This window comes from Platichthys flesus, chromosome 6 (genome assembly GCF_949316205.1).
Source record: "Platichthys flesus chromosome 6, fPlaFle2.1, whole genome shotgun sequence".
Taxonomy (NCBI): Eukaryota; Metazoa; Chordata; class Actinopteri; order Pleuronectiformes; family Pleuronectidae; genus Platichthys; species Platichthys flesus.
The window spans coordinates 17,790,081-17,803,017 of NC_084950.1; the positions used below are offsets into that span (position 1 = coordinate 17,790,081).

At 44.5% G+C, this 12,937-nt stretch overlaps 1 protein-coding gene across 3 annotated transcripts in view; it reads right to left on the reverse strand.

Annotated features, from left to right (window-relative positions):
- The window catches only part of LOC133955766 (A disintegrin and metalloproteinase with thrombospondin motifs 20-like), an 86,537-nt gene that overhangs the window by 38,846 nt on the left and 34,754 nt on the right, over nucleotides 1–12,937 (reverse strand). For all 3 annotated transcript variants that reach the window (XM_062390780.1, XM_062390782.1, XM_062390781.1), the window contains 6 exons: nucleotides 9,786–9,931; nucleotides 9,284–9,465; nucleotides 7,750–7,886; nucleotides 7,147–7,264; nucleotides 2,348–2,443; nucleotides 329–495 (listed from right to left, as the gene is read on the reverse strand). In XM_062390780.1, the coding sequence (XP_062246764.1) occupies nucleotides 329–495; nucleotides 2,348–2,443; nucleotides 7,147–7,264; nucleotides 7,750–7,886; nucleotides 9,284–9,465; nucleotides 9,786–9,931 (846 nt within the window). The remainder of the gene's footprint in view (nucleotides 1–328; nucleotides 496–2,347; nucleotides 2,444–7,146; nucleotides 7,265–7,749; nucleotides 7,887–9,283; nucleotides 9,466–9,785; nucleotides 9,932–12,937) is intronic.

Here is a 12,937-nt window from a genome sequence, read left to right on the forward strand (position 1 = left end):
GCACTGCTTGTTCTCGAGGGCCATGTGATTGGAGCCTGACAAATCAGCAAAGGTTACGTCCTGACATTGTTTCCAAACATCTCAGTTTCAGCTCATTCAGACAAAAAACTCAAATAGGACCAGCAGCTTTTCCAAACTTGTTAGTTTTAACAGCACCAAAATTCAGGAGTCGTGTGGACAGCATCTGCTGCAGAATTGATGCATTTTCGATTTGATAATGTAGGATGGATAAAGCCCTAATACACAGAACATGGAAAGGAGGAATAAAATTGATAAAATAAACTTTAAATGAAGAACTTAAAGACCATGAGAAGCGTCCTCTTCCTACCTGTAGAATAAGCTCCTCCTCGATGCGCTCGGTGCAGTTGATGCGCTCCACTTTTGTGTCCGAGCCACTGTACTCTATGACAATTCCCTTGAAGGTGATTTCCCTTTTGAACATGGCCACCACAAAGTTGCCGTTCAGGAGGGCGTTGGACTGGCTATCGGCTAATGCTGCAATAAGAAAATGGATTGGATGAGAACAACCACAAAAAAAAACTCAACAGCACAAAACTCCAGCTATGAAAGAATTAGCGCAAGTGAAGCAATGTTTGCTTCCTGGAATTGGGTCCTGTCTCCTGTGGAATTGAGGTTTTTGGGAATGTTTAGGCAATGTGGCAGTCATCAGTTCAGGCTGTATGTTAAAGTAAACAGTCTTTGACTGGCCCGTCTTATTGTTCTGCAAAAACCATTGTTGCAGAGGAGGTATGCTGAAACACTGCCGGCTCTAAATTGCAGTTGTTTGGAGTTACACTGCATGACTCTTTTTAATGACTGGCACTGCAATGCAAACAAAGGATCTCCACTCACTGCTAATACAAACAAGCATAAACATACAAACACAAACAACACGCACATTCAAATGAATAAACACTCACACATACACACACAAGAAAAACACCCACCACCTGTTTTGCTACCACAGATGATGTACTTCTAGGAAACAAGCACTTCGCTAAACTCTGAAAGAGCCCACTGAAACCGTGCATCTGATGAAGACTCTCGATGCAACTGTGTGCACATAGTCCGATGCCAGACGTCATCTTTAGCAACAGGCCCTGTGGGGTTTGACAATCATCTACAGACTCTGGCTGCCGTCAGTGATGCTTTCCAGCAACGAAAAGAAAAAAGTTAAATGTGCGTACACTCAGCCACACACACATTTGAATATATCTATAAACATATTTAAGTCTCTGCCCTAATGCTCAGAGATGCTTCTGCTGAAGCTGTTTTTTTTTCTCCAGAAAGATGTACAGCTAAAGGTTGGAACAGCAAAGACAATAACGTGGTAGAACAACAAAACCTGAAGTACGTTCACACGCTCTGAACACTGAATGACTGCTGACTTTATCAACCACTCTAGATCCATTAGTAAATTGCCCAATCATTTTCTGAGTTGACGTTTCAGAAGTTTTAAGTCCAGAACTAGGTCCATCCGCTACGAAATTAAATGTGACCATAAAACATTTGATTCAGAGTGTTCCCCTGTGTTTAAATATTTATATTATTAAGTATAGGTCATTGACCGGTTGTGAAAAAATTGGCGGGGCGTGGCAAATATCAACCGTGTTTAATATAGTCGGCACTCGCTCACAGCAGGGTCGCGCTCAGTGACGGGGGGGTCGACCCTCTAACAGCAGTGTGTCGACGAACCTTTGCCAGATGTGTTTTCAGACTATTTGACTTAAAACATCTTGAACCTCACTTGAACCAACATTACAACACAGGCAAACTCCCTTTTTCCTGTTTCTCTCTGTCTGTCTCTCACATGCAGGTACACACACACACACACACACACACACACACACACACACACTCAAACTAAGCCTGGTGGGCCCATCTAACCCCATACCCCTATATCTACTTTCATGCAGCCTGGGCTCCACATGCCTCTAATTAGCACCTATTGCTGCCTCATTTATCTTTCTCAGGGGTTGACACTCCATTTGCTTTCCCAACCAACCTTCTCCGCCATGACCAGATGGACCAACGCCCCTACACATTTCCTCCATAACACGCTCAGTACAAATGACAGTTTCTTTTCCTCTAAGAAAATGGTTTGACAACCGTTTGGCCCATGTCTCCTTGCCCTCCATTTAAAAATCCTAAAAGCCTGCCTCAGCAGCTCGGGGTCAGCAAGTCTGGGTGGTTTATAGTCGTGTTAAGGGAATAATGGCATTGACCTGCCAGATGAGAACTGAAGGGGTGTTATAAATATATATACGTCTTATTGGCCTGGACTGCTTCCATTTTGCATTGATTCTTTCGAGGAAACCTACAAGGTTAAACTCACAAACACACTCACCGAGGTAGTTGTCGTCTTCTGGCTTTCCAGAGTAGCTGACCTGCTTGATGTCAATGTTGGTGGCTCCGGCCGGGATCCGCACCACTGTGTTGTAACCTGAAGACGGAGAAAAGACATTGGGACCTGGAGAGTTAACACAATTTTAAAGAAGTCTCCTATGGGAGCAAAGTCATCACAACAACAGCGGTGAGTCAGGTCCCACCTTGAATTTCATAATAGCTTCACTATGCTAAACCGAAACCCCCAGTCAGGGAAGTCCGGTTCCAGCCACTGGGGATTTAAATGTCATACTTGGAAAAATACCCCCAAAAAAGGTGTAGTCCTCTCAAATAACCTGCAGGAGACCTTGTTTTAGTCTCAGAGGCCCGACCGTGAAATGATATGTAATTATTCCCTGGACCTTTACCTTTGGCCTGTAATTACCACACCGAGCCTGTTGTCCCATGATAAACTAACACCGAAAATTAGTGAACACGAGAGACTGAGCATGTGCGTCAAGAGGTGACAACACACATGTAGATATGAAGACTGAAATAGGCTAGATGCAAATGGGACAGTAAGAGGAGAGGACACAGAAGTCTTCTTTACTTCATACGATCATCCAGTTATTTTATTGTGGATGCTTGTGTAAAAGCAGCTGCTTTTGTTTTGTTTCATTAAGTAAGAATAAGGGTTTACAAAGTACCAATTTCAAACCACTTGTGTGAGCAGTTGCTACAGCTTATAGTGAACCCAGTATGAAATAGAATGGCACTCAGTAGGGCACATACCTCCACCCAGGCCGAGCAGTCCCCTTAAATTCAATCAAGCTGCACAAAAAAAATCCCTTTTTATGATTTTTATTGATTTTCATCAAAAAAAATCGGGAAATCAGGGAAAAACTTGTTATTTTTCATAACAAGATGTTAAAGGAAAAGATGATAAAAAACACTGATCCTGATCAACACCTAAATTTAGGCTGAAAGTTCTTTGTTTAATGATGAATCTTAGTTTTTGTGTAATCTTGCTCACTAACAAGCAAACACCAACAAAAGAGGTAAATGTATCCTTTAGCGTTTAAAACACAGAGAGAGAAGAAGAGAGACGACAGCGTAGTGGGAACATGCAGCGAACGGCCATAACATTCAAAGCAGTGACTGGGTTTAATGTAACGTCTAAACGGTGGATTCTTGTTTATAGCAACACTTATGAGAATTATGAGGGGGAAGCGTTTATCCACACTGAACTCATGATGCGCAGCTGTTTGGTGCAATAAAAATGTTATGTCTCTGGTCACCAGGTAAGTCTAGTTAAATCACTGCAGGTTCACAGTGATTGCCGTGGGTGTAGTTATGACTAAGAATGGCTGTTTCTGTCCCATTCAGACAGACACAGTGATTCATTTATTTCATCATCAGCTTGAGGATTTTGAACCAACAAACATTTGGCGAGGCGTCGACTCACCCTCCCACGACTCGTTCAAAATGAAAGAAAAACAGAAAGTAATGAAAGGAAGGAAGCGTGTGAGCTGGTGTGACATGATGATTAACCTGACACCCTGAGCCACTCGGGGGCAGCACTTGGTTCACATATCTTCCTGTCATCTGCCATGAAGTGTTTTTTTTCCACACTCACACACACACGCACACGCACGCACACACACACACACACACACACACACACACACACACACACACACATACACACACACACACACTGGAATGTCAGGCCAACCATGACAGAAAAATAGCACAGGAAGCTACTTTTCACTCATAAACATCACTATGAAACAAAAGCACTTTACATATTCCCTCACAAGCGTTTGCAGGGTTTCCCTCGGAGCTCCCTCGATGTTGCTTTTTGAGTGTCATGTCTAATTCCCTGCCAAGCCACTCGGGACAGGATAAGCTCTTAAAAATACAGGGGAGCACAAACTTTAGAAACCGCCAACACAGTCGCCCTCCGAGGACACACGGCATCCACAAGCCACCGGGGGCCTCCGAGATCCCCCCCGGCTTAGCTACTGACCATACACACAATCCTCCGCCACCACAGAGTGACCCAGAAATGAACAGTAAACACACAGCGGCGGGGGAAAGAAAACACAGACCGTCCTACGCCGGGGAATGCTGGGGTTAACCTCAAACATGCCTCCCCCTGCCACTAGCAAGGAAGAAGATGATGTAGTATTAATAGCATAGATTAGTAGCCTGAAGAAGAAAATTAGAGGGCGTCACAAGCTCGGCCTGCTGGAATCTGCGAGAGGGTACGGGCTGAGTGGACGGCAAACATTTGCTTGTTGTGTCCTTACAGCCATGGATAATCCCATTCTAAGACCTAATGCGTTTAACCTTTAACTCTGGTGTTGCTAGTTTATTTTGTAATTGCTTTAATTTCAAATGAAGAAACAAGATGAAAGGGGAAACATAAACCTGCAACAGGGCCACTCGTGAATCTCCAGTACAGTGTTTAGGTATTCACTGGGTCTTGTGCAGCTGTCAGGAGACATTAACTGCCTGTGTTAATACAGAGTTGCAGACTTGGACTCAAGTGACAATTCAGACTTAAAGGTATGGTTGGTAATTGATGATGTCAGATCATAAATTCGGATCGTTCCGGTCACTTTAACCCTGATGTCCTGGCTTTGCGCCTCTCACGTTGTGTGTAGCAGATGAACTACGTGCACACGTTTAAATACGTGCCTCCTAAAAGTCAGTACTGGTCAGGTCCTAATAACTTCAGATTAGCGTTGGTGTTTATTGTTAAAGTGTAAGAGAGCGAAGGGAACACCTGCAGACAGCGACTCTGACACGGTGACAGACGCCCAGACCTTTAATCTGAGTCTGTTAATATTTATACAGCGGAGTGATTTCGCTTTAAAAAAGCAAAGTAGCCGAAAACATGAATCAATATGTTCCGTCTCTGCATCGGTGCAGAGTCTTCCTCGACTGACATCAATAAATAAAGTTGCCCGTAAAAACAAAAAGACAAAAGAAAGAAAGCAGCTGTCTGTGTCCCCTGCCAGACTGTGAATAAAAACGACAAATCAAATGATTCCCTGGAATACTCGCTAACCGACCTGCCTGCCTTCATCTTTTATCAGTTGTGAATCAGTCAGTGCACGTTCATGTTTTTTGGGGGCGTAGCTTTGAAGAGAGGGACAATGTTTTCAAGTGTAGCCTTCTCTTGAGAGCTTTCCCAGGATTATCAACCCGGGCTTTAAGTTAGAACATGAGACTTGCTTCATGCTGAAATGACATTACTGAACAACTGTTATCAGTTCAGCCACTTGGCTGACATGGTGACGGTCACCGGCTGCATTTAGCTGTTTTTAATACAGGGTATCATTGTCCAGACAGGCTCAAAGACCAACCAACTTCAATGTTCCACAGAAACAAACGCTGCGTAAGCTGTTTTAGGGCATGAAGTCCAGAAAATGTTTGGGTCAGACATGTTCACAACATCAGGAATATTCAGGTGCCAGATGGTGCCTGAGTAGAGCTGCAGAAGGCAGGGCTTTATATAAATTCCTCCGATAGAGCCCAGTGTTTTTGTTTACAGCACAATTAACATTGACATATGCAGTTATTATTGTAGTTAAATGATTTAAGGACATCTTCATAAGGTATTTCAGATGCTGTGGTTGCCTCCCGCTATATGAGTTGTGTACATTTTCTTTTTCAATGCACCTGATTAGAACTCACATGCCAATGTACCATCCAAAGACTTATATACAGATAGATATAAAGCAACACTTTTTAGCTGTTATGAATTTAAAGTACTCAGTCTTCATGTAAAAAAGACAAAACATTAGCAAGTCTAAATATCTTCAAATGCTTTCTCATTTGAATGGTCAACAGTAAGAGACTTGCAAGACATCTATGCTTGTCTTTGCATTCCCCAAAGGATAATAAGAATTCTACGGTATTATCTCAGAGTTCAGTTTGTCTGTTCTGTTGAAGAACAGAAAGAAAGGATGTGATAAATGCAAATATTAACACAAAGGAAAAAAAAGGAAATGAGACAAGGATAGAGACTAACAAATAAAGAAAAACAAACAGAAAAGGACAAAGAGGTGAAAGACAGAAAGACGCCCTTGGAATAGAGGGATATCCTGCCTGGGCTGCACTCCCACTCGTGTTCTCTTTCTTCAGGTTAAGCCAGAAAGTTCAGTGTCTGGTTCAGTTCAATACACTCCTCAAACCCCCCCCCCCCCTCAAATGGCCAACAGGCGGGAGAAAGAAAGCAGATTGAAAGAGACGCAAAAGCTCAGCGCCAAACTAAGGTGAAGTTAACATGACTGAAGCCTCACCCAGGGCTTTTATGCTAATGTTTCTGCTGTTTCTGCTCGCACTTAAAAAAAGGGGGGGGTCGGATGCAATCAGCAGTTGGCTGCAGTGCAAAAAGCTCGGTATTAGCAGGACAGCTCAAAGGGCTGATGTCAGGTTTGTGTTTGCTCGACCTGAAAGAGTGAGATCTCTGTATTAATCAGTTTCCAAGGCTTCAGAGAAGATCGGTGGTCTGAGTTTTTCCTAAATTTGTCCGAGACACGTACCAACGCTGAAATACGTTTAAACAAAAACCAGACATGACATCAGTGCCTAATGTGAGTAAACGGCACGTCAGCGCTGCAGCCGCGTGGAACTGAAGTCTCGCCCGGCTCGTCTGTGTTTACCGTGGATCACATAATTCATAGCTCATCTGCAGAAGCAGCTGATGTACAGTTTGTTAAATAGCAACACCTTTTTTTGTGAACCCTCAGCTATTAGGTGCACTGTACATGTAATGTGAGCATCGGGGGTGGGGGGGGTGGGGCTTACCATACTGTGCATCGTTGAAGGTCCCAGCCAGGGTTTTACACGATGAGTTGTCCCCGCCGCACACTCCACACTTGTCATTCCTTGCCTTGGAGTTGAGGACGTGGTCGCAGCCCGCTTGCTAGAGAGCCACACAGAATGACAATGTATGATTTGCGATTACTTAATTCAAAGTTTTCAAAGTGTAGATTTGCCTGGCTTGGCAAAAGCAGGTGTTCTTAAAATGTGACCTCAGTGGCGGATCTAGGATTTTTCTAAATAGGGGCAATAAAGGGGCCTCAATTCACAATGACTGAATTATATGTCCAATTTCCATGCACAATTCCTGATTCCTGAGGTCTGTACCTGTGTGACATACAAATATTTTGTAGCTGTTAATGTTGTGTTATAATACTAGAAGGGCTGAGACTAGGTTTGTATTTCTGTGTCGGTATCATCCTTAATTCCTCTTCAGCCAAGATATAACTTTAACCAAAACATATCTGACGCTACACACCATGATAACATTAGTGGAATCTATTGTGTGTGTGTGTGTGTGTGTGTGTGTGTGTGTGTGTGTGTGCGCGCGTGTAATTTCATTAGAAAAGAAGAAAGAAACAAACATACCCTGCAGAGGCCTTGAACACAGATGTCGTACGTGTCTGGGCCACACGGCGTGCCGTCGGTGACGCGGTCCTTCAGCTGATAATACGCCATCGTCCCAGCCACCCGGCAGAAGAGCTTACAGCGATCCTTCATCAGTACTGCATGGAGGGGGGGGAGAGAGAAAGGACCGCAGCTCTCTCAGTTAATAAGATGATTAAAACAAAAATCCTGAACAGTAAAAAGATGGAAGTCATCTCAAGACATGCCCGTACTGATTAAAATAAAACAAAACATAACTTCACATTTTTGATCTTGAGCCTATTTACAGAATTTTTTTCAGAGTTCTGCAGACTCTTTGTTAGAATTGCCAAAATTGTCCAAGCTTCATGGAAAATCTCTTGACAATGTACTGGCTCTGGGGTTTTGGCATGTTGGCTTGTACAGAATCAATTAAAGGAATGAGTCACTTGCAGTAACTTAGACATGGTGGTCTTTGCCAGATGGTAATCTCCCATAGCGGGGCAGGGCATCTCCACAAGGAATGAGATACGGCTGCGAGGGGGATCGCTGCCAGATGGCTTCATATGGACGGGCTGCGTACTGCGTCAATGTTGCTGATGTACACACGCACACACACACACATCAGCCACCCACCTATCAACAAAGGATTTTTTATCCTTTCACCTCACAGACTTACTAATGTGTAGCATTTGTTTCTTAAGTGGCCTACGGAGGAGCTTTTTTGAATTTTGGTGCATTTTGGACATCCGATAGGTTCAATTAGGTCAGGGTTAATAAAAGAATTATAATCCTAGCAATTCATTCTGTGGAGCTAGTTGAACATGTCTTCTTCTAGGTCCTTGGATAAATGACAGATGTGTCTGGCAACTGGCGGCCTGTGACCAATTACATCTGGCCCACCAGATCATTTGAAAATGTTATTGTCTTTATTTCAAAATATTGGAATGACGCATTCATTCACAGGAGTCACGGTTGCTGATGTCCGTCATGCAGGTTTCATAGAACCACTTGTCTAGTTATTTGTCTACAAAGTAAGAGTACACCATGTGCTTTGTTGGTTGCCATACTTTATATTGAGTTTAATCACAGATCTATTATTTGGAAAAGATTTGAACTTGGGTCTGAAGATTGTTGTGTCGAGCATTCACACAGAGATCAGCCCCATTCCAAAAGGACAGGTTGAGAATGGACAGTGCACTAGTGTGTTAAAATATCAATGGATTACATTGCAAATGCTGCAGACACACAGCCAACACAATGCTGTGTGTCTTGGCCTCAACAAACCTCCTACACACAATGGGGACGGAGCGGTTTACACAAGCCCAAGTGCTGGTAATCAAACATAAAATGAATAACTGGGGGATTTTCAAAATGGAAAAATGGAGCATTTAATGCATCAATCACACTGAAACACCGGCCTCAAACTACACTGTACAGTTGGATTTAAATACAAACTCACAAACTTTGATGTTGTGGCTCAAGTTACCACAAGACATTCAAATTACACGCTTCAGGATCACATTGGTGTACTCACTGCCACTGTACTTGGGGACCCAGCGGACGGTGGGAGGTAGACCGTTGATGTTGAAGTGCTTGCCGTCAAACGTGGAGCACTGCTCCTCGCGGAAGTCTTTCTGTCCTCGTGGACACGGCTCGGTGTTGCAGGAGCGGAACTTCATCCTGCGACCCACGCAGAACTTACCGCCATTTCTGGGCCTGGCGGGAGAAACGATGAAATGACAGAGATGGATCACAGAAGGGCTGCACTTCCATTTCCATGTTTGCCCTCGTTTGACTAGAGCTTCACGACTTCAGAGCAACATTGTTTACTTTGGAATTCACACTAAGGAAACAGGCTTGCTACGCCTGTTGTTTGAAATCAAGTTGAGACTCAGTGGATCCGACACACGGGCTTGTTAGTCACTTAAGCTTGTTTACAACTCTTGATCATGCCTGACTGCTACTGCTCTTACTAGTTCAGAGTAACAACCATATTTACAATCTGTGAAGGCTTTAGCTGTGTGATTCTTCCTTACTCAGGCTTGTTGCAGTCTCTGATGTTGCTCCGGGTTCCTCCGCCACAGGACCTGGAGCAAACGCTGTAGGGGCCCCAGGCACCCCACTCCCCGTGAACAGGTCGCAGGTCCAACTCCTTGTTTACACACATTCCGTGTCTGCAATACTGCACCAGAACACACACACACACACACACACATATCCAGTTAAAAAACGATGACTCCAACACCTGCAGTCCTGACGTCAAACGTGGACTCCGTGAGGCTCTAGTGTAGATTAAGTGCATGCACAGCTGGGAGCGGTGTTCCTCTTTGCCTTCTTAATCCTCTGTTTATATCTTTAGCTTTATTTGAAAAGAAATCCAGATTCAGCCATTGTTTACCCCCAGGGACCGTGTTCAACTACCACAGCTGTCAAAAGAGAAATGGGAGTGTGAGGGAGAGACATGGATACAGACAGAAACAAAGAAAGAGGAAGACAGAAAGGAAACCTGATGCCGCTGCACAAAATATATTTTTTCAAATGCATTAGGGGTGTGGGGTAATAAACTATAGTGGTGATGATTGCATGTCACCGCTACAATATGGACTTCCAAAGGGAATAGAAGAAAAAAAGAAAAGCTGTAGATCCATATTCAAAAAGAATTTGAAATTAGATTAGCAACATAGAAGAACAAAGTGGAGGCAAATTTGAAGCGTATCCAGACTAAATGGATCTTAAATCATCTTGGTCTTTCCGACAGTAGACCAGATGTGAAGAATATGGTGCCTAGAATCAAACGGTGTGTACCCACTAACTAACCTTTGCCAAGAAGTGCTAACACTGCTTTCATAAGCAAAGCATGGCAGGCCCACTTCCCTTTGTGTGTAACCAAATCCCCTTCCCAGCGACTAAGATATCGGAGGGTCCTGTTCACTGAAAGAATGCAGGACAAGACGGCGTCTGTCTGGGTACGTAACCTGCCATCCGGGCACACCGGCACGAGGAGGCAGTGGCACCGCGATAAGGAAACTCTAGAGTTGCGATAACAAAAGAAACAAAGTTCATTGCTTGCCTGACATAGGATCACCACTTTAGAAGGTGCAACTTCCAGAGGAGGATCACTTTGTTTTGTAATATTGTTGATGTGCACATTGTTATTTCAACAACCAGCTTCATCCAGATGAGAAGTACATCTGGCTACACACCCATTGTGTTCAATCCCCTAAGACCGACTGAACTTTGCATGATCCAGTGCACCTTCCTAATTTCACCGATAAACCAGAGAGGACATCAATCAAAGTCATCACTTGGACATTCTCTGGCCCATTTCCGCTTTAAGATAAATTTACAACTTGCAGCCATCATCTTTGGTGAACATCTGCAAAAAGTTCAAAGTCATACACACAAACACATGTAAACACACACACGGCTTTGCACCGTGGCCTCTTCTATACTGGCCTAGGTTGCATGTGTGTTTTTTACACCCTTGCAGGTCTAATGATGGAGTGTAAAGTCTTTGCACAATGACAGACAGGTGTTAACAGCTGCAGGGTACGGACCAAGCAGGCCACAAACATTTCCATAATCCAGACATGGTTTGAATCATGGCCACGGCCTTTCTACCTGTCTGACTCCACTGTAAATGCAAACATGAAGGTGCTGCTAATTCTCTCAGAGGACTAACAATGGATTCAGACAACAATTCAAATAGAAGGCACCAACAAAATGTGATAAAACATCCACAAGCAGAAATGGCTTCCACACCACGAAAAGGCAAACAGGTGTTGATCCTCCTAACCCTGGATGAGAAACATCCTCTAGCTAAAAAAAAAAAAACGAGTTTAAGAATCAGAGATCTTCAAACAAACTCATTTAAAAAAGCAAAGCAAACATTTCCCCTCCTCTAACAGCTCTCACATCCCCTTCCCCCACCTCTGTTTAGTGACTGACAACCCGGACGTGAGCATCCCTCTATACACCCCCCCCCCCCCCCCCCCCCCCTCCATGCCCTTATGGGAAATTGCAAAGGGCCACGCAGGGACCACCGCAGTGCAACCAGGGGGCGGGACCTGAGGAGCTGTCAAACACAAGGCGGACTGTCTGTCAGAGAGGACCAAAGTCCGTGTAAGCCTCTGAGACATTCCACTCCCCCCGCTGGCACCCTGTGTTTACAACCGTTTTGTTTGGCTTGAAAAGGTGATGTGGGTGAAAAGAAGAAAGGAGGACAAGGGGGGAGTGGAAGGAAAAAAACATCTGTGCGAGATGATGTATGTGCGTGTGGGTGTGTTTATGTGTGTGTGTGTGTGTGTGTGTGTGTGAGCGAATGTCAGCCTGCTTACGACTGTGTGTGTGTGTGTGTGTGTGCACGTCTGCGCGCACATGTGTGAGTGTGTGCGTTAAGTAGGAGAATGATTGCCCAGAGTCTGGAGGCATCTGGAGGCCACGCTCATTTCCAATTAGCCTCTCTTTCATAAGTGCTGGAACACACTCTTTGAAAGACGCTGTGGTGACAGGCGGCTTCGGCAAAGCTCAAACAGGCATTAGGGACATCGGCCGACACTTTCCAAGTAAGATCGCCAAAATTGGCCCGCAATTGGGAATGTGGTGAGACATTTGACGCGCTTGTGAGAGAAACCTGTCCAGCTGGGACCAGCATGTGTTTCAAATTAGGAATCTCTCAAAGACACACGCTGACTCACCGACACGTACAGAGACATATGCAGGTATCGCCTTCATGCATTTTGCACTCACTGCACGTAGATGCACATGTAATGCACCCAAACACACACAATCCCCTAAAAATCCCGAATCACACAACAACACGCTGAGTACGGTCTCACTAACTCAGCTGTAGAAAGTGGCCAGCAGCGAGCAAACCCTGACGGTGGTTAGCTGAGGACAGCAGCATCTGCTCCGAGCTGTTCGGCCGGCTGGGATGGAAGTGAGCGCCCTGTAATTGCCAGGAAACGGTTGCAGGGAGCACCTCATTTCTGAACCCAAGCCATACATCAGGGCAGGAATGAGAAGGCAGGAGGCCGATTTAAAAAGCCCTTCCACTCTTTCATTTTAACACGGCCGTTTCCAAATGGCATCATCTTTCATGTCGTGGTCTTTCTCATGGTTCTGGGTTTCGGAGTTCACTTTGGCCTCTTGCCTGGTCCGATTTGTCTTTGCCTCCGTTGCTTTGCAG